At 37.3% G+C, this 21837-nt stretch overlaps 3 protein-coding genes across 3 annotated transcripts; 1 reads left to right on the top strand and 2 right to left on the bottom strand.

Annotated features, from left to right (window-relative positions):
• Positions 1-1674: 1674 nt before the first annotated feature.
• On the bottom strand, positions 1675-2989 carry LOC145620076 (F-box protein CPR1-like). Its single transcript, XM_081674726.1, has 3 exons — positions 2912-2989; positions 1829-2733; positions 1675-1723 (listed from the first exon to the last, which is right to left on the bottom strand). The coding sequence occupies exons 1-3, from the start codon at positions 2987-2989 to the stop codon at positions 1675-1677; spliced, it is 1032 nt and encodes a 343-aa protein (XP_081530852.1).
• Positions 2990-5587: 2598 nt separating this feature from the next.
• On the top strand, positions 5588-6961 carry LOC145620074 (F-box protein SKIP23-like). The gene has a single exon (XM_081674725.1). It carries the CDS (start codon positions 5588-5590, stop codon positions 6959-6961), a length of 1374 nt encoding a protein of 457 aa, XP_081530851.1.
• A 2953-nt stretch (positions 6962-9914) lies between these two features.
• LOC145620073 (F-box protein CPR1-like) lies at positions 9915-11066 on the bottom strand. The gene has a single exon (XM_081674724.1). It carries the CDS (start codon positions 11064-11066, stop codon positions 9915-9917), a length of 1152 nt encoding a protein of 383 aa, XP_081530850.1.
• Between the last annotated feature and the right edge of the window lie 10771 nt (positions 11067-21837).

Below are 21837 nucleotides of genomic sequence, written 5' to 3'. Positions count from 1 at the left end.
ATTATCCAAATTAACCCTGAATAAAGTAGGGAGAGCTTCAGAATGTGCATTAATAGTTTATCATGGATACTTACAAGACAAAATAATGAAAGAAGACCCTATCAAAGCTACCCAAATATCAACTGATGCGAGATTAGGAAACATGCATCTGTTTAGACACAAACAAAAACACACATAAAAAGATTAAGCAAAAAAAAAAAGGGGGGGGGGGGGTTATGGATAATGGGCACCTATAAAATAGATGAAACACAATTTCAGAACAGGCAACATACTAGGATCATCATAACCGATTCATAAAGAGCTCCATAAGTCATTAGGTCAATATGTAGATTAAATTAACATAGGAATACAGCTTGATTGACAGAATATTCACTTGTCATCATATATAAGCCTCTTTTTAGATGAGATGAGAGCAACATTGGCAATGGCCTCTACGTTCTCACAGATACCACACAGCCATTAAAAACTTATAAATGTATCCATGTAAAAGTACAACACAGAAGAGCAATTACAATTGAAATAAACTTAAACAAACTATGACACAGCACACAGGTAATTCGATTGAACGAGCTTTCTTCAGCCCTCAAAAGGTTCTCATGGATAGCAATGTATTAACTTTCGTTTTGCTAAAATCAACCAAATATTGCACCTCTCCTAGTCTACTTGTCCTATTAGGATGACATGAAATTCAGGAGGACTAGTCAGAGCTGCACTCACCCCTAATGAGGCATCTAAATTCGTCTTTTTTTTAGGTGAGTGTTAATCATTAAAAGGATCTAAGACATGGAAGGCTTTCCTGCATTTATATACACTAGAAATCACATCTAAGTGACTACCTGATTGAAGTGATAGATACATGTGATGAACGAGTATGGAAATGTAATTGAGAGTAGGAGTAATAAAGCAAACAATTTGTCCGGTAGCAGTGAGAACTTTGAAACTCTAATGTCAAAGATGCATAACAAAGGCCTCATAAATCTTTGATCAGAATCTCACTTTGATGAAAAGAACATCATTCAAAAGCAATTCAGGATCCTTCAATCTTGCTCTCATACTTAGTATCCCAAATAGCAGCTACAATTCTACAAAAACATCATTAGGGCCAACAAATCCTATGCCTTTCACCTAGCTAAAAGAACATCCTTTTCCAAGAAAATGACAATACTTAATAGTTACAAAATAACAACATTAGAATGTTAATCAAGAAAGAAAAAAAATCCAGATCAAGGTAGAGAATCAAAATTTTCTAATCATATTATTTTATGATAACAAAACATCCTAGCTTCAGCAAACACTGAGAAAATTATTACTTGAGTGAGACGTGAGAAACGTTGGTGCAGCTTCTGCTTTCTAGACTTCTAACAGCTGCTTGAGTGCTTGGTGAATTTTGTTGTAGTGTATTCCCCACCCTTATCTCACTCTCTACTTTTAGTCCTGTGTGGCATCGACATTATGGTGCTACATCACCACCTTAGTCTAATTTAACAATTTTGTAACGATTAACTTATGTGATACTATTGTAATTTAGTCTAACCTCACTCCAACCAACAAATAAAAAACAACAATAGTAAATAAGGGTAACCTTATCAATTTAAAGACGCATAGAATTGATGATCGATCTAAACATGAACCACATGCATACTATGACATTATGACTGTCACCTAGCTCAGTAACTAAGCAGCACCAGGTTTGACACTTATAGCAAGCTCTAAGAAACTTCCCCTGCATAGCAACCAAGTAAAAGCAAGTATAGCACAAAGAGGAGATCATACATTTGGATTTGGCGAAAAGGAAATGCAAAAAAATAGATTAATTTAAATTTTTTACTTCTTTTTGTTCTTCTTTGGCGAGGTTCCCCTTTCAAGACGCAGCTTATCTCCAAACGAAACAAGGCTGCCAATGAAACACACAGTGTCCACAACTTCATTTGGCCGCCCACGAACCGTGCATCTATCAAATTTGTTGGACTTGACATCATACCATCCAAGTCTCTCACCGTCTATCTCCAACAAAATCTTCCGACCATCTTTAGCATAAACAACAGGCTTAATCTCAATAAGAGCCCCAAGATTCTCCGGTTTGGAAATACTAAACAATCTCATCCAAGACTCTTTCTTCCCATGCTCTTTCATCACCCACAAATCGACACGATTCGCAAACTGTCTTACAGTAAACATCTTATCAGGGGTTAAATCAGCAAGATTTTCATTATGAATATTAAGCACCAAACACAAACACCCACCCAATTCAGCCAAGAAAAACATCAAATCACTCCTTAACATATTATCATCTTTCGGGCATTCAATAAGCGAGAAACTCTCAGTCTGAAGATTAAAACTGACGATGAACTTAAATTGCGACTCCAATTTCTTGGTTACCATGAAATGTAAAGCCTCATTAACAAGCAAACCACTGAATCCTCTATAACAGAGATAATATGGAAAACTTCCAACAGTTTTCCATGAATTGTTGTTCGAACTATACAATGTCACTTCACTCTCATCAACCACCCTCAAAACCTTGTAATCGTCGTTCTTGCTATCGTATCCAAACCCTAACACAATGAAATCAATACTAGGGTTTGAAATTTGATCGACGGGGATTTCACGACGTGATTTGGTAAGAGGATTGTATAAAACGACGTCGTTTTTGGATTCATCGGAGATACAAACGACGCCGTTGCAGGAGCCGACCAATTTGACAACATTGTGGTGTTTCAGAGGGTGGTGGAGCTCCGAGTAAGAGATACGGTTATGGATGAGGTCGAGGTCGAGGTCGGCGGAATGAAGAGATGATGAGTATTCAGATGAAACGAGGAGATGACGATCGGGAATTAGAAATTAGGGTTTGTTTGAGGTGTAGTTTGATGAAATTAGGGGATTTGATCAAGGAATTCCAGGATTTGCAGACACATTTGAAGCGGAGAAGAGATTTCGCTGGAATTCTTGACAGAATTGCGGCGAGTATCTCAGAAGGGAGTGCCGCCATTGTTGATTGAATTCAAGCTCTGAGTTTCGAAACTTTGTGATTAAAGGCGCAATTGTTGATCGAGTAATTAAATTCAATTTAGAATGTTAGGGTTTTAATAATGATTTTTTTAATTTTTTTATTTATTTTTTTATTTTTTTTTAAGAAAGCTACGAGGACGTGAGATGAAAAGTGATTTTAGGATTGCGGACTCTTGAACTTGGAAAGAAGTATGGAACGGGTACCCGATCTCATTTAGGGGGCGTTTGGTTCAAACAATGGTAAGAGTTTGGAATGAGGAATGAAACCTGGTGGTATTGGGTTGGAACTTGATAATGATTTTATGTGTTTGATTTTTATGTAGGAATGATAGTTATTCTTTTAATTTTAAGTATGAGCCATACCCACCTCCCCCTTGGGTATCCGATAAGTTCGAGTATTCGAACTTCGGGTATCTGAATTTTTGGATTGATTATTGGGGTACCCAATAAGATATCCAACAATGATAATGTAACTATTATGATATCATTTAACACTAATTAACAATGATACCACATGGTTTTCCAAAAAAAAAAAAAAAAAAAAAAAAAAGTGATTATGGAAACAATATATTGCTTATCGGATCGAATTGGGTAACCGTGAATTTTAAGATGATAGTCAAATTATCGAAATGGATACCCAAACCGTGATGGTTATCGTATCGGGTACCCTATTTTTTGGAACAGTTACGGATCGGGTTTTCGGGCATTTTTGCTCAACTACACTAAATTTTTTAACTCTCTACATTAAATGATTTATGTATTTGAGTTATAATTTTGCTCAATTTATATAGTAGTAGTGATTTCTAGAAAAAAAAATATATGAATTGAAAATTTTACAAATGTTTATTGTATATTTAATCAAGATAATATTCTTTACCGTAAAAAAAAATAAATAAATAAAATAAAATAAAATATTCCACCAAAACTACATCTTCTTAAATAAGATTATTTGTTTCCTTATTCTCCAGAGTTAATTGCATATTAATATAAGAAAGGTATATATTATTGCTCATTTATATGGTTGATTAAATCAATTTATTTTATAAATAACTTCCTTAAGTAAAATAAGGACACACCAAAAATTGACACGTGTCATTGCTTCAGTGTCTTTTAGGTAGTATTAATTTTTTTTTATTTTTTTTTTTTGAGGGAATAGTTAGTATTAATTTAATGATACATATTAGATAGATATTTAGGCAAATCTTAACAATAGTGATATTTTTTTTGTAGTACAATATGTCACAAAATATGTATAAAATATATTTATAAAATATCTTTTGTATTTATGGTTGTCAATATGGTATGTATAAAAATATGGAGTATAATAAAACTTTTATTTTAGGTAACTACTACATTAATGAAAATAATCATACTATTTTAGTTTAGAATCTTTTAAAATATTTTTTGTTTAAAAAAAAAAAAAAAAAAAACTAAAGACACACCAGGTGGTGTGTCTTTTAGTATATATAGTTATAGTTATTGATTGATTGATTAAAATATATTATAAAATAAAGCTATAAATATTTCGTGCATTGCTTGAATCTGAAGGCCAGTTATGAGTAAATTTAAGTACAATGACACCAATTGTTTTACCAATAAATTATACGAGTACTCTTTATGAGTATTATTTTGCTTTTTTTTTTTTTATTTTTTTTTTTTTTAAAGAAAAAGGTACTCCATCCGTTCCACAATGATGTTCTTGTTTGGAATTTTAGATTTTTTTTAAAAAACAGAGAATCTTCTAAATTTCTCTTAATCTATAAGAACAAATATAGTCATGTGGGATCTGGTTTGATTCGTCTGGGTAAGTAGATTATTAATATATAACTTTTATAATTTTTGGTTGTGTGAGATTAAAGATGTTTGCGGTCAAACATGGATAAAAACTTGCATCGATTTACAAAATAGGAACATCATTCTGAAACGGGTAATGCTATACATAGCCCTTAGGGCTATATATAAGCATTGAATTTACTCTTGAAAAATGTATAAAGTTGGGAATTCATGACAAAAACACGCGCAAATCGGTGTAATTAGTGTGTTTTTGTCATGATTTTCTAAATTTAAATAATTTTCAAGAGTAAAATAAATGCTTATATGTAGCCCTTAGGGCTATGTATAGCATTTTCCTTCTGAAACTGAGGGGGTAATGTATTACTTTCCACATTTCCCTTTGCATTGATATCAAAATCAATACTGATATCTCTTTGTTCCAAACCAAAAAAAAAAAAAAAAAAAAAAAAAAAAAAAAAAAAAAAAAAAAAAAAAAAGAAGAAGAAGATATCTCTACATATTCCAACGTCAAAAAAAAAAAACAAAAAAAAAGGAGTGCATACCCATTATTCCATTAACCTAAAACTCATAAATTCCCTATACGGCTATACACGGATACACCCCCTCCATCTTCCAAATATGTTGATGAAGCGCCGCTTCCCCATTTCTTGAACTTTCCCTAGAAAAGTCTATCAAAACCAGCACTATAAAGCACAACAAACTTACTGTATTCACCACTTTCTCTAACACAAGTAAACCATATACCCTTTACAAATTACAAACCATCCAAATTATCCCATCAAATATGGCTGATCAACCACAAATTGTACGAGACTGGAGTAGTCTCCCTGTAGACATCCTCTCCCTAGTCCTTCGATGCCTTAACGACACCGAAACTGACCGTCGTAGGCTTCGCAGTGTCTGCACCTTGTGGCGTGCCTCTCTTTTTCCTCCTAACCCCTCTCTGCATTTTCCTCTTGAGGTAATCCTCACTACACATAATAAGATTAACACACCACGATCTGACCATTGCATCGACAATGACATTGAATGTATACACCAGAGTGTCTTTTACCTCATTTCTAAACCTGCAGAAACTGAAACCAATAGTAGCAGTACTGATGTCTGGCTTACTCGAGTCGATGAAATGTCAGGCCCTCCTAATAAATGGACACTTCAGAATCCTATTTCTCCTGCTCATGTATTTTTACCCATGCCGGATTTCAAAGCTCAGGTTAGCTTCTTAGATTGTAGAATCTCTGAAGTTGCAAGATCATACAGTTTGTCCTGTTACAGGTTTTCTGATGACACTCCTAGAGCTGTTAAGATTGTTATGCTTCCAAAATCAGGTGCCACTGCTGAAAATTACTCACTTCTGGCTCGGTATGAGGATGGGAATTTGGCATTGTTCATGTCTGGAGCAGAGGATTGGGTTTTCATTCCTTCCGAAAGCCGTCGTTTCAGTGATGTTATTGCTTATCAGGGTGAATTTTATGCTATTGGTTACAAAGGTAAGCTGATATCGATTGATCCTCGAACATCCGAGGTGAAAACAATTGCAAGGCCACATTTGGAGGAAGTGGAAAGTGAAGGGTTTATGATTTACTCCTATTTGGTGGAATCATGTGGGAAACTTTGCCTAGTTAACAAAGTTGTTAACGTGAGTGCCCGTGTTATGGAGGCTACTTTCTATGACAAGGTAAAAAAGAAGTTTGTCATTCATGACTACTTGAGTGAAGTAGGAGAACCGCTTGAGTTTATGGTATCTACCTTGAGTTGTTCTTGTTCGAGCTCATCAAATAGCGAGAATAAGTACTATTGGGAGACGGTGAGGAGTTTGGGAGACCGGGTGTTGTTTGTGAGCGAATATGTAAGCTTCTCTCTATCAGCTCGAGAAATAGGTTGGAGTCGAGGGAATTGCATATTTTTCACCCAAGAAGGATTCAAGGGGCATGGATACTTCTGCTTTGGTGACGCGCATTGTGATGATATTGGTCACAGCTATAAGTCAGAGTTGCAAATGTTCGGCAGATTTTGTGGACTCCATACTTTGAAAGACGGCCGAGTGATGACTGGTGTTGATTTGCCTTCCAAGTTTACCAAGATTTTCTGGCCTGTGCCTACTTGGTTGGCCTCCAATCCAACTCTGCCGTCAGACAAAACTGAAGCTGATGCCTGATGCTGTTTCTTTTTAGGCTACTTTAGTAAAAGACCAATTTCTTTTGTATTCAAATGAAATGAACAAATTCTAGTGCTAATCATGCTACTTTTAGTCTTTTGTTGAACTATATGAGATGAACAAATTCTAGTGCTAATCATGCTACTTTTAGTCTTTTGTTGAACTATGTGAGTGCTGCGACACTGTCTTTTGACCCTCCTTGATGGGTGGTATGTATTGTAATTGGCTGCTTTGTGCCGCATTAAGTTAATTTAATTGCCTTCTTTAGCCTAAAATAGTAATCACTTCTTAATCAATAATGAAGCGTATAATCTTTTAAGTAGGGATATACAGATTTATAGGTTCAGCCACTGTAGGCCCTTAGCTTCCGAGATCATATTAATGCTTGTCAGTACATTCGAAATTGGTATATACTAATAATCTAATATGCGTGCATCTGTTTCAGTTTGATAAACATAAAGAAGCAAAAAGGTTGGAGAAAGGAGGCCTAAACTTATTACTCAGTAATGTTATGTACTTAATTAACTAGATGCCTGATACTTTCAACTAAAAACTCTATTGAAAGATTACTGTAAGAAAAGGTGAAAAGTGAGTGGTCTTGAGTTCTAAACTTCTAACAGCTAGCAAAGTGCGACTTAATGTGTAAGACTGCAAGTGTTACCACACATAAGAACTGCTAAATGAAATTAAAACAGAGGCATGTCATCAAAACTAAAGCACTCAATGAAGGAGCTTAAAATAGGCGTCATTGAAGGATCCGAAATGAAAATGGAAAGATTTAAAACACTGATGCATATCAAAAAGGTTACCTAAAGCTCACTCAAAATTGAAGAACAAATCAATGCAAGACAGGCTTCATACTTACATTATACAATTCTGAGCAGTTCTAGTGACTGTTAATAGGTCATAGCCTCAGCTTGAACGAGTTGCATCCCCACTCTATCAAAAGAGAGAGCTTCAGAACATTGTAAAAATGGTTAGCAAATGCGTGCATCCTTTCATTTTAGTATTAATCTTTGTTCCTCCCAATCCAGATCTTATGCATACTCAAAATATTGGCATAACAGGCAGTGCAAATCATCAGAATTCACTGCAAATCCCAATTTTTTTGTGGCCTGAGCACCTGAGGTCTTTCTAGCTAAACAAGTTAATGGCCTGAGCACCTGAGGTCTTTCTAGCTAAACAAGTTAATATATATATAAGTATGTTCGGTTGGGTGAAATTTGTTGCAAACCACAAAACTGCCAATCAACTTTGCGACATCTGAGCCCCATTCCTAAATGATCAATCACGTATCAGATTTTATAGGATTGATTGAGCACAATTCTACAAAATTTAAAATCCCAACACTGCACAAAGACAAGCAATTTAAAATCAGCAAGAGCCATGCAAGACATCCAGGAACATATTATGAGGAAAAATACCAGAAGTCTTTCTTTCAAACAATAAAAAAAAGATGTACAGCTATTATATTCTAAGTTTATCATATCCTTGCTGTTAAGACAGCCTTAAGCTCTAGTGTGGACATCTCCCAACCAAGGAAGCACAAACTAACTTGCAGAATTTTTTTTATTGATCCTTATGAAAATAAGATTTGCTTAATAAATGAAAAGGGGTCTTCTCAGTTTAGATATGCTATGTCAATTCATGGTAAAGCCCCAATTGCATAAAAGTTCGACTTCAACAATGATCAATATCAAAATTCAAAGTATATGTCATGTTTAAATATGTAACAAATAGGTCAGATACATGGAAATGTCTCATCCTTAAAAGCCAAATTAAAAACCAATTGAGCTAGAAGATATCTTCTGAGCAAGATCTAAAAAGCAAGCCTAATTATTCTTCTGTAGATTAACACACGTACTGAAACCTTTTCAACTCTTCAAACTCATCTGAAAATCAGACTTGTTGTCCTGGCCTGATATCATGCTCCTTTTCTGTTTTCTTTATTATTTTTTCTTTTCTTTGAAAGTGGAAATGGCCTAAGACCGTACTATTTGTCTAATTTAAATGCATCTTCATAATAAAGATGGGATTAAGATTGCCAACAGCAGGCTGGCCAGCATAGTCCAAGCAATATACTTCGTATGCACTATGATTCTTTTCAAGTGAAGGGTTTCATTAACAATAACATATATGATTACATGAGCGAAGAGAATGCAGCAAAAAAGGTCACGTGAACAGAATATTCAATCAATGGAAGACAACTTCATGCTTACATTACACAGTTCAGAACAAAGTGTCAAAGTCCAATTAGTAGCCTCTTCACATAGGTCACAGCCTCAACTTGAACCCAACAGAAAGATAATTATCCAAATCATTCCTGAGGAAAAAGAAGGAAGTGCTTCAGAAGAGTCTATAACAGTCTTTACATACAAATTTGTATTTCCAAGATTATGGCAATGCTTACTACCTGATGCAACATTACTAAATTTGAATATGTTTCAAAAAATAAATCAAACCAAATGATCGAAGAGAGAAGGCACAAATTAATTAGAAGTTTAACAATTAATTTTTTTTTTTAAAAAAATAGTAAGAATCCAAAGTTAACCTAGCATCATACATCAACAAACATTCATTAAGAAAATAGAAAAGCTACTTGGGTAAGACGAGGTAAAAGTTGGTTAGTGGCTTCATCAGTCCAAATTTCTAACAGAAATCATGAAATTATAACGGTGAATTGTGTCCTCTGATAAAATTCATTGAAATGCATTTAAAATACTAGTAGATGACATAAACATGAATTAGAACTTTGCCAAACACGTAGTGTGATAGTACTATGACTGTCACCTAGCAAAGTGCATTATGCATTCATTTCATGCATCAATCAGTAAGCGGTAAGAAATAAACCCTACATAGCAAACACAAACAAAAGTCATAGCAACACACTAGCATAACAGAAATTTGGATAAGGCAAAAGGGAAATGCAAGTAATATAGCTTTAGAAATATGTTTACTTAATTTTGTTCTTCCTTGGCAAGGTTCCCTTTTCCTGACCGAGCTTATCTTCAACTTCAAGTGAAACAAGGCTGCCCGAGAACTTAGTCATCTCCAAAGCTCCGTCTGGCAGTCCATGAGCTTTGCAACAACCGTCAACTTTGTTTGATTTTAAATCATACCAAACAAGTCTCAAACTGTCAATCTCCAACAAAACTCTTCGCCCATCTCTGGAGTAAACTAGAGGCTTAATCTGTAGATAAGCCCCAATACTTCCCGGTAGGCTAATACTAAACAACCTAACCCAAGACTCTTTATTTCCATACTCATTCATCACCCAAAAATCAGCCTCTTCCATTATACAAGAATCCTGAACATGATACGTAACAACCACACACAAACATCCACCCAATTCCGACAAAAGCCTCACAGTCCTCATCAACTCCTTCTCATAACCAGTACACTCCATGTACGAGAAGCTTTCAGTTCTAAGATTAAAACAAACAATCAACTGACATTGAAAATCCAACTCCTTGGTAACTACAAAATGTAAAACTTCATTAACAAGCACACCATGGAAATCTTTATAGAAGAGATAATATGGTATACCTTGGACACATTTCCATGAATTGTTGTTCAAACTATACACTTTCGCTTCGTTGCTGAAAATCTTGTCATTTTTATGCTTTTGAACCATCCTAAGTATCTTGTAATCGTCATTTCCACTATCATACCCAAACCCAAACCACTCAAACTTAACAATGTAGTCTGCAGAAATGCTAACAGATGGGAGTTTCAGCTTACGATGAGACTTAGTAAGGGGATTGAACAGGACAACATCATTATTCGAAGTGTCGGAGAGGCAAACAATGCCATTACAGGAACCAAACAAGCTTAAGTTGTGGGGTTGCAAAGGGTGGTGGATTTCAGAGAAAGAGAGTTGATTAAAGTGGAGATCATCGAGCTCAGCAGATCGAAGAGACGGGTAAAATAGTAGGAGATGACGATCAGAGTTGGAAAGTAAGGTTTGATTGAGGTGAACATTGATGAAATTGGGGGATTTAATTAAGGAATTCCAAGATTTGCAAACGCATAGAAAGCGAAGAAGTGTTTTGACGGGTAATTTTGAGAGAATTTCGATGATTAATTCAGTAGGAAGTACTGCCATTGTTGTTCAATTTCAAGCTCTGGAAATAAAGTGTTGTACTAGTATACTTGTAGTAGAAGAAGTGAAGCGTCTCTTGCACACTACTTTGATATGTTTTTGTGAAGCTTCTTACGGAAGATCCTGTTAGAGTTCCGCCAAAATGGAAGCCTAGGGTATCTATCACACAGACACACACACATTAGGGTGAGCATGGGACGGGTACCCGTACCGTTAGTACTAACGGTTCGGGTACCCGATAACCAAAATCACTAAAAGTGATACCCATAACCGGAACCGATAAGTTCGGGTACCCGGACTTCGGGTACCCGGATTTTCGGATCGGTTATCGGGTACCCAATAAGATATCCAATAATGATAAATATACTTAATTATGTAGTTACTATGATATAATTTACAACTAATTAACAACAATACCATATGATCTTGACTAAATTATTAATAATATTACTAATCATTGATATAATAAAGTGATTATGAAGTAAAGTGAAAATTTAGATTTATATTAATAGATTTAAGTAGGGACAACAAGCAAAAAAAAATGCTTATCGGATCGGATCGGGTAACCGTTAATTTTAAAATAATACCCATAACCATACCCGATAACAAATTATCGGAACGGGTACCCGAACCGTTATGGTTATTGGATCGGGTACTGTAGGCGTCGTTCGAAGCGCGCCTACGTAAGCATGGTGTGAATATGCTTGGCACTCATAGGAAGTGGGAATTGACATAACGATTAGGGACACGATTAGGGACAAGGAAAGCAGGGAGCCGCCAACAAGTTTTTAAGGAACTTGTAAACCGTTCACGGATCATAAAAGGCAACCACGATTAAGGGACAACGATAGGCAACAACGATTGACCCGTGAAGGTTACACCCCATTCATAATCCATGAGATTACTAACTCCATATGGTTCGGAACCACGAAAGGAGGATCGGGGATGATGGTACGAAGTGAGTCATGGAGTCACATTCGCCCGTATTGGCCTCTACTCGATTCTTATAGTGAAAAGTATTCCTGTGATCTCAAAGGCATGCAAACAAAATATTCAATTCGCTCCAAACTATTATTATGCTAAATTGGTTGAATATTAATGCAACACATAATTCTAAAATATTGGTGATCACTTGATTAAACAACAAGATTAAAAAGGAACCTAAACCGGTTGTCCAAATTATCTTATTAGGCGTGATTTTCAATTACATATTCCCTTAAACATGCAATATGGTGATCAACAGAATAAACATTAATATTGGAAGCAATATAGCAACAATTCCAACAATAAAACCGTTAGAAAAATAATAGAAATAAAAGGAACATGATTCCTTACTTTGATTTTGTTTGCTTGCTACTATAAAAAGAATAAACGCGTTAGTAACTTCAAGGAAAATAAATAAACAACGATTAAAATGAAACTAAATTAAAGTAAATGAGAATTGATTTGGGGCCAAACCCTCAAACAGTTCTACCTTTCACACCGTGGCTTAAGGACAGAACCTCGGGTAAAGTACGGACTCCTGGGAGTGCTTAAGGGAGGTATTTTGAAAGAGAAGGGTAGGATAGTGTTTAGGCTAGAGCATAGGAGAGGAAAATGAGAGAATTATTTGATGCCCCGTACATCAGAAATGAGGGGTTATTTATAGGGAAAATGTGCTGAGGGAGCACACGGAACCCTAAAATGACAGAAACCCTAAAACTGTATCCCGTGACACGGCAAAGCGTACCGTGACACGGTACATAATACCGTCAGACGGGAGATATTCTCGTGACACGGTGTACTTTTATGTGACACGGGATAATTTTTAACACACGGGAAAAGAAAACGCGTTAGGGTTTACGCGGAAAGGACACCACTGTACCCGTGTCACATCAGATCTCCCGTGACACGGGACACTCTGCCGTCAGACGGCAATGTTCCCCGTGGCGCGGGAAATCCTGCCGTGACACGGGACATTTTTGTCCTTTTCCGTTTAAATTTAAATTTAACCCTAATTCTAATCAGCATTTTTAGGTGCCGATTGATAATTTCGGGCCATTTTTCTGATTTATTAAAATCGGGCTAAAATAATAAATATATTAAAAAGGTTTGGGCCAAAATTAAAACTATGCTTTTACCAAACATCAAGACTGATCCATGAGTTATTCAAAAATACGGATTTAATTAAATATGAATATGATTTTTAAGCACTCTCGGGATTAAATACTAAACCCGACCAATAGTGGCAGTGAAAGGTTGTTCATCATCGGGTTTGGTTTTGGGGAGACATTTTTAGGTGTCTACAGAAGCCCCCACTTTGACTGAGTTTGTAGAAACATCAGTTTCGAAAACGATAGTCAAAGTAGTCGATAGGGACGGAGAATGATTTAAGACGTTCTGCGATCCTAAATCACTCTGTATACGCCGATACCTGCAGAAAAATGTTAGTTCCACAGATAAAAGAGTAAAAGGATAGAATACGTATCTGACACCTGTGTATCGGTGACAAATGAGTTTGGCAGCTTCCTATGCTTGAAGGAATCCACCGGATTATGTTTCGCTGAAATGCTTTCCATGCCTGAGGAAAGTCGACTGATGAATTTGGTAGCTTTCTATGCTTGAAGAAATCTACCGGAGAACATTTTCCATGCTTGAGGAAAATCGACAGATGATTTTGGCGGTTTTCTATGCTTGAAGAAACCCACCGATAATGTTTTCCATGCTTGAGGAAAACCGACAGATAAATACTTTCCATGCTTGAGGAAAGTCGATAAATGAGTACTTTCCATGCTTGAGGAAAGTCGATGAGATGAATGAAATTGCAAGTCTCTGTGTATCGAGAACCTTGCGCCATGAAATGATGGTGGTTCGATTGTCCCCGAACGTGGGCTGTAGTTGGTTCGCTTGTCCCCGAACGTGGGCTGTAGTTGGTTCGCTTGTCCCCGAACGTGGGCTGTAGTTGGTCCGCTTGTCCCCAGACGTGGGCTGTAGATGGTCCGCTTGTCCCCGGACGTGGGCTGTAGATGGTCCGCTTGTCCCCGGACGTGGGCTGTAGATGGTCCGCTTGTCCCCGGACGTGGGCTGTAGATGGTCCGCTTGTCCCCGGACGTGGGTTGTGGATGGTCCGCTTGTCCCCGGACGTGGGCTGTAGATGGTCCGCTTGTCCCCGGACGTGGGCTGTAGATGGTCCGCTTGTCCCCGGACGTGGGTTGTAGATGAGACCTGCAAAATAAAATTTGCCAAGGGACTCGTCTAGACTATGATTGACTCAACCAATTGACTTGACCAATGACTTGACCAAGTTTGACTTGATGTGACATGACATGTGTATGACTTGTGAGTGTGTGTGTGTGTATATGTGTGTGCAGACACAAGCAAACGAAGATGCAAAAGCAAAAATTTTCCGTCAATTTTTGTCATGAGTGGAGGGTACCGACTTTCTCCCGAAAAAGAAAGACATGAAAAAGATTTTATTTTCGAACTTCCCTCGATGAGAAAATTTTGAAAAAGTTTTTGAACTTCCCCAAAAGAAAAATACGAAAAAGGAAAAGAAGTTTAAAACTTCCTCGTTGAGCAAAGAGAGATGAATCGCATGGATTTTCTTCTAGTCGTCTTGAAGATAATGTATGCATGATACATGTTCTTAGGCCAGGAGGCTAAGGACAATTACATCATGTGACACGATAGATGAATTAACTTAGGTCATGGAGCTAAGCATCATATATGGTGTAAGAAACGATCTTGAACGTCACTTAGGTCTAGAAGCTAAGCACGTATATAATTATTGCATAATGAACGTTGCTTAAGTCAAGGAGCTAAGCACGATATGCTTTGTATGATTAAAAATCACTGATATATAAATGTTGCTCAGCATATTATGCGATGCATGAAACAATGAATATTGCTCAGGTCAGGAAGCTAAGCAAGTATACAATGTTGTCTTGAAAGATGATGACATGCAAAATGTTGAAACAAGATTTCATGATAAAGGGGTCTTTAAGGGAAGGATGATATGGCTATGTATGTGTGAGTGAAGTGTGTGAAAGTGATACTAAGGTTGGCTGCAGGGGTTGTGGTGATAGAAATAGATGTGAGAAGAGTCAAAGATGATGACTCTCTTTAGGCTGGGTAAACTAAGTAATGTGGGTTCAAGCCCCCAGGTCTAGCTCTAAATGGGTAGGGATAAGCATTGGATATTCTTTGACTCAATCATGCATAGATATGAATATGAATGTGGCCGCACCTCAATGCGAGGTTGCCTACGTATCTGTTAGGAATCAGGCCGAACGTAGCTCTAACCGAACCTTGCACAAGTGTATGTACACCTCAAAGAGGTCTTTCAAGGGTTGTAATGTGGTTAAGTTGATGGTTTAAGGAAGAAAGGGATAAAAGACTCAAGACCCGAGAGAAACCCCCCCGAGATGTGAAATTGTGTATTTGAGAACTTTGAATTTGCAAGTTTTATTTTTCACATATTTTTTGCTTTGAAATTCTTTTCTTTCTCTTCCTTTTTTTTTCATTCTTTTGAATCAATGTAGGCAATCTCAGATCATGCGGTTCATCACTCACTTAGCATTCATGTTTCTCAGGCACGGTACCAAGCACTCGATGAGAGACGCAATTTGAGACGTGTTCATATCGAAGACATTGGAACACTTGCCTTTAGACATTGTTTTTTTTATTTTATTTTATTTTATTTATTTTATTTTTTATTATTTGAACTTGCTTTCTTACTGTTACACAAATTGCACATCTTTCCATCCCTGGGTTAAGTGAATGTGGGTTGAATAAATAAGGTCAATCGTTAGACGAGGCTCAAAGTGGTTGACGAAGAAATGGAGTGAGTGTTTGAAAATGTTTTAAAGGAATGAAAGGGTTGCAAAGGTGCCTCAAATCATGGGTGTACCTTGTGTTTAGTTCGGCAATTTTTCTTTTTTTTTTAAAATGAGAATTGCTATGATCAAGATATAAAGAAATAATGCTCATTTTATTGATGGAAATGGTGAATAAGATAACAAAATATCAAATTATAGAAAAAGGGAATCTAAACACTAAACTTAGGATGGGAAATCTATGCTAGACTTAAAAGGGCGGAAAGGAAAAAAAACATGAAATCTAGCACAAGGAGCTCGTCGCGCGCTTTGTCTTCATTGCTGCTTGTCACTTTTTACCACCTGGAGGGACTGGAAGTTTGTTGGCATCAACAAGATCCTGAATAGCATCCTTTAAATTCCAGCATTGTTCGGTAGAGTGACCCCTTCCTTGATGGAACTTGCAATGGGCATTGGGGTTCCATTTGGCGCTCCTTTCTTCAGGTTTGGGCTCTGGAAATGGCCCAATAGGTGTGATCAAGCCTTGTCCGTAAAGGCGATCAAAGGCCGCATCATAAGTCATTCCTAAAGGAGTGTAGGTTCTCCTTTTCTTGGGCAATGGAGCATCAAGAGCTAATACTTCGTTGAGATCAACTTGGCTTATATTGTTGGTAGTATTTTCCTGCTTAGAAGACGAAGAAGAAGGAAGGTCGTTCTTCTTGTTTTTCCAAGTGTTGTTATTGTTACTACCAGCAGTCTTTATTAATTCATCCTCGATATTGATGCCAATGTCATATACAGCTTCAAAAGTATTCAATGGAAGAAATTTGAGATGTTGCTTATACTTGTGAGTCAGATTTGCAATAAACAGGCGAACCATCTCTTTCTCTTTAGGAGGATCCACCAAGAGTGCAGCTGTTTCCCTCCACCTGCTTAGATAAGTAGTGAAGCCTTCATTCTCTTTTTGTTTGAGAATGGAGAGTTCACGTTCAGAAGTTTTGGTTTGGATGTTACACCTGTACCGGTTCATGAAACTTTCAGTAACATCCTCCCAAGTTGCAACGTGTTTGGATTCTAAAGAGTAGAACCATTGTTGACAGGCATGCTCCAGGGAAAGAGGGAACACAGTAGGGAAGAGTGTTACATCTAACCCCTTAAGAGCCATAGTTGCAGAAAAGGCCTTCAAGTGAAACATAGGGTTATCAGTAGGCTTGAACTTAGGAATGTCAGCAGTGGAAAACTTCTCAGGAAGTTTGTCCCTTATGTTTAGAGAAGTGGCAGGTTGTTCCACATAGGTGAACTCTTCAGAAATCTTACTCATTTGTTCCCTGATTTTGTCTATCGCAGCTGCAGCGGTATTGCTTTGATTGTTCTGTTCTACCGTGTGAACCCTGGTAGTGAGTGCTTCCATCATAGAAGCCAACCTGTCAACGGCACGGTTAAGGTTTTCCATATCTTCTTTGGTGGCCATTGGTTGAAAGTAAATGGGAGATGGGTTTCGTGGAGATGCTTGTGGTGGTTTTCTCGTACGCCTCTTAGGTTGTTGAGGTAGCGACTCAAATCGTAATAGTCTACCCCTGCTTCTTGACCAAGTGCTGTGACATGAAATAAAATCACTTAATTGTTTGACTCATTGCTCAAGATAGGAAAGGAAGGAAAAAGACATTTGAAAACAGGTGAGAAAACTCCACTCATTTTTTATTATGACGGAAAAAGGGTGCATGAACCTAATATACGATCATAAACGACATGGTGCACGACTCAAGTCGGAACATAAAGAAAGTGCGTGGACTATACTAAACTCGTGAGTGACTAAGTGATGTTATAAGACTCGTGGTATGATCGTATGGCTAGACATGTGAATAGTAACCAAGATGACTGATGCGAGGACACGGAAAACTTGACTGACGCTTTCTCTTTTTTTTTTTTTTTGAGAAATCCACCGTGTCACGGTGGACATTCCCGTGCCACGGTACGGTACCCCGTCAGACGGTGTACTGTACCGTGACACGGTCATTTTTTTTTTTTTTTTTTTTTTTTTTTTTTGAGAAATCCACCGTGTCACGGTGGACATTCCCGTGCCACGGTACGGTACCCCGTCAGACGGCGTACTGCACCGTGACACGGTCATTTTTTTTTTTTTTTTTTTTTTTTTTTTTTTTTTTTGAGAAATCCACCGTGTCACGGTGGACCTTCCCGTGCCACGGTACGCTACCCCGTCAAACGGTGTACTGTACCGTGACACGGTCAATTTTTTTTTTTTTTTTTTTTTTTTTTTTTTTTTTGGAATAACCCACCGTGACACGGTACACATTCCCGTGCCACGGTACAGTACCCCGTCAGACGGTGTACTGTACCGTGACACGGTACACATTCCCGTGCCACGGTACGGTACCCCGTCAGACGGTGTACTGTACCGTGACACGGTCAAAAATTTTTTTTTTTTTTTTTTTTTTTTTTTTTTTTTAGTCCGTTCTAATTACTAAGTGGAAATAAAAACCCTCGGTCATAGAATAGTCCAAAACAAAATGAACAAACACATGTGGGTTAGTATCAAATAAACCACGTAGCATTTAGTCACGATGATGCAAGCCTATGGTCAAGTTCTCAACCTAAAGTCAAGTTCTACGTTCGACTATGGTCAAGCTTTGGGTGTCAAAAAGGGTACCATGGTTAAGAGTTTGGACGCGTTAGCAAGGCAGCCTCCTTGAGGGTGTATGCCAACGGGCGGCTCCGCGAGTTCGTGATGAAATCGAACTCGACTCCATGGTTTGGGTGGATTTAATAACTCGGATGAACCCTTATTGCCATGAGCGTTTTTGGGTTGATAGAGCTTAAATCCCCCGGGGCTAAGACGTATGTAGAACACATACGTTTTTTCAGAAAAATCGAAGGAAGTCAACTGTGAGAAGAGAAAATAAACCACTGGACTGATTTTAGAACTGCCGTGACACGGCAAAATTTCCCGTGCCACGGTACAGTGCACCGTCAGACGGTACATTGTACCATGACACGGCAGACTGTGCCGTGACACGGCAGTCAGAAAATCTGACTGGTGCCCTATTTTTCTTCGTACGCAATCGAGTTATTCAATTTTTCCTACGGGACAGATCCAAATTCGACGTTAAAACGTCGATATTTATGCAAAAATGCCAAATTAATCACAGGAATATTTTTCAAGAATCTTTCAAGTCTCATCCACTCATCTCGATTAAATACCGATCACTCAAATCAGTAAATAACCAAGAATCCTCCCCAGTGGAGTCGCCAAATTGTAGGCGTCGTTCGAAGCGCGCCTACGTAAGCATGGTGTGAATATGCTTGGCACTCATAGGAAGTGGGAATTGACATAACGATTAGGGACACGATTAGGGACAAGGAAAGCAGGGAGCCGCCAACAAGTTTTTAAGGAACTTGTAAACCGTTCACGGATCATAAAAGGCAACCACGATTAAGGGACAACGATAGGCAACAACGATTGACCCGTGAAGGTTACACCCCATTCATAATCCATGAGATTACTAACTCCATATGGTTCGGAACCACGAAAGGAGGATCGGGGATGATGGTACGAAGTGAGTCATGGAGTCACATTCGCCCGTATTGGCCTCTACTCGATTCTTATAGTGAAAAGTATTCCTGTGATCTCAAAGGCATGCAAACAAAATATTCAATTCGCTCCAAACTATTATTATGCTAAATTGGTTGAATATTAATGCAACACATAATTCTAAAATATTGGTGATCACTTGATTAAACAACAAGATTAAAAAGGAACCTAAACCGGTTGTCCAAATTATCTTATTAGGCGTGATTTTCAATTACATATTCCCTTAAACATGCAATATGGTGATCAACAGAATAAACATTAATATTGGAAGCAATATAGCAACAATTCCAACAATAAAACCGTTAGAAAAATAATAGAAATAAAAGGAACATGATTCCTTACTTTGATTTTGTTTGCTTGCTACTATAAAAAGAATAAACGCGTTAGTAACTTCAAGGAAAATAAATAAACAACGATTAAAATGAAACTAAATTAAAGTAAATGAGAATTGATTTGGGGCCAAACCCTCAAACAGTTCTACCTTTCACACCGTGGCTTAAGGACAGAACCTCGGGTAAAGTACGGACTCCTGGGAGTGCTTAAGGGAGGTATTTTGAAAGAGAAGGGTAGGATAGTGTTTAGGCTAGAGCATAGGAGAGGAAAATGAGAGAATTATTTGATGCCCCGTACATCAGAAATGAGGGGTTATTTATAGGGAAAATGTGCTGAGGGAGCACACGGAACCCTAAAATGACAGAAACCCTAAAACTGTATCCCGTGACACGGCAAAGCGTACCGTGACACGGTACATAATACCGTCAGACGGGAGATATTCTCGTGACACGGTGTACTTTTATGTGACACGGGATAATTTTTAACACACGGGAAAAGAAAACGCGTTAGGGTTTACGCGGAAAGGACACCACTGTACCCGTGTCACATCAGATCTCCCGTGACACGGGACACTCTGCCGTCAGACGGCAATGTTCCCCGTGGCGCGGGAAATCCTGCCGTGACACGGGACATTTTTGTCCTTTTCCGTTTAAATTTAAATTTAACCCTAATTCTAATCAGCATTTTTAGGTGCCGATTGATAATTTCGGGCCATTTTTCTGATTTATTAAAATCGGGCTAAAATAATAAATATATTAAAAAGGTTTGGGCCAAAATTAAAACTATGCTTTTACCAAACATCAAGACTGATCCATGAGTTATTCAAAAATACGGATTTAATTAAATATGAATATGATTTTTAAGCACTCTCGGGATTAAATACTAAACCCGACCAATAGTGGCAGTGAAAGGTTGTTCATCATCGGGTTTGGTTTTGGGGAGACATTTTTAGGTGTCTACAGGTACCCTAATTTTCGGAACGGTTACGGATCGGTTTTTCGGGTTTTCGGTTTTTTGGGTAGTTTTGCTCACCCCTAACACACACAGTTACTTATAAACGTGATTCTTTGGATAGGTTTACCGATGCATAAATTCATATACTCCGTACTTAACATCTCCAACTACCAATAAAGAAAAAAAGTTGTAAACCTTGTAATGATTTTACATTTGAAAATAATGTAATATATCGAGATGAATCTAATATGACCTCATATAACATGAAAATTATAGTCTTTTTTTTTTTTTTAATTAACTTGTACGAGTATAATTTATCTTGATAAAAAAAAAAAAACGTACCAAGTCGTATAATTTTCATGTTTTATGAGGTAAGTTAGCTTGTATGGGTAGTACGGTAGTACCTAAAGTCTAACATGTCGACTAATACATAACAGAGCAAGTATTAACAAGCTTCAATACCTTTTAATGATGATGCTGTAATAAACAAGCTTGGTATCTGAATTAAAGGTTACCAAAAAAACATCCCACCACTTTAACAAGGTAATAATAATATACTACAAGTACAAAAGATAGCCACAAATAAACTTTTTGCAATGGCCTTCATGTGAAATCATCTAGCCACTTCTCCTCCAAAATCTTTGATGGTCTGCCTAACCTATATGCATCATGCAGGGAGTGACACCAGCAATTAGAAAAAACATTCGTGTTCAGGTGTCAAGAGTGAACAAGTGAAGGAGGCAGATCTGATCACCAAACAGTGAGGACTCAATGACTCTTTATCTCCCTCCTTTTTTTTGGGTTTTGGAACTGTCAAATTTTTTTTATTTTTTTGGGGTTTTTTTTTTAATTAATTTATTATTTTTTTTATTTTTAACGTTGGTGTTACTATTTAGAGAGCACAAAGGCGAATTGTAAAAATTGGACCGGGAAAGAAGTTCTAAATTCTTCACTTTATATTGTTAATTGCTTTGTGTGTATAATTTGGAAATAAATACCACGAAATATTTCATTTCAAGTTAAAGCTTACATAAAAGAAAATGTATAAAGAGACTAATTCAACCATAATTAACATGATAAATTA

This window comes from Chenopodium album, chromosome 27, assembly GCF_948465745.1.
Source record: "Chenopodium album chromosome 27, dcCheAlbu1.1, whole genome shotgun sequence".
In the NCBI taxonomy this organism is placed as follows: domain Eukaryota; kingdom Viridiplantae; phylum Streptophyta; class Magnoliopsida; order Caryophyllales; family Amaranthaceae; genus Chenopodium; species Chenopodium album.
Note: the sequence above shows the minus strand (reverse complement) of the source record. Positions and strands in the feature narration are given on the sequence as shown.

Excerpts from the sequence above, each read along its gene's own strand:
- LOC145620076 (XM_081674726.1), bottom strand. The coding sequence starts at position 2,989 with ATGGCGGCACTCCCTTCTGAGATACTCGCCGCAATTCTGTCAAGAATT. Across the intron at positions 2,734-2,911 it reads CTCTTCTCCGCTTCAAATGT|CTCCACCACCCTCTGAAACA; the intron begins GTCTGCAAATCC and ends TCTTACTCGGAG. Across the intron at positions 1,724-1,828 it reads CCAAAGAAGAACAAAAAGAA|GGGAAGTTTCTTAGAGCTTG; the intron begins GTAAAAAATTTA and ends GTTGCTATGCAG.
- LOC145620074 (XM_081674725.1), top strand. The coding sequence starts at position 5,588 with ATGGCTGATCAACCACAAATTGTACGAGACTGGAGTAGTCTCCCTGTA.
- LOC145620073 (XM_081674724.1), bottom strand. The coding sequence starts at position 11,066 with ATGGCAGTACTTCCTACTGAATTAATCATCGAAATTCTCTCAAAATTA.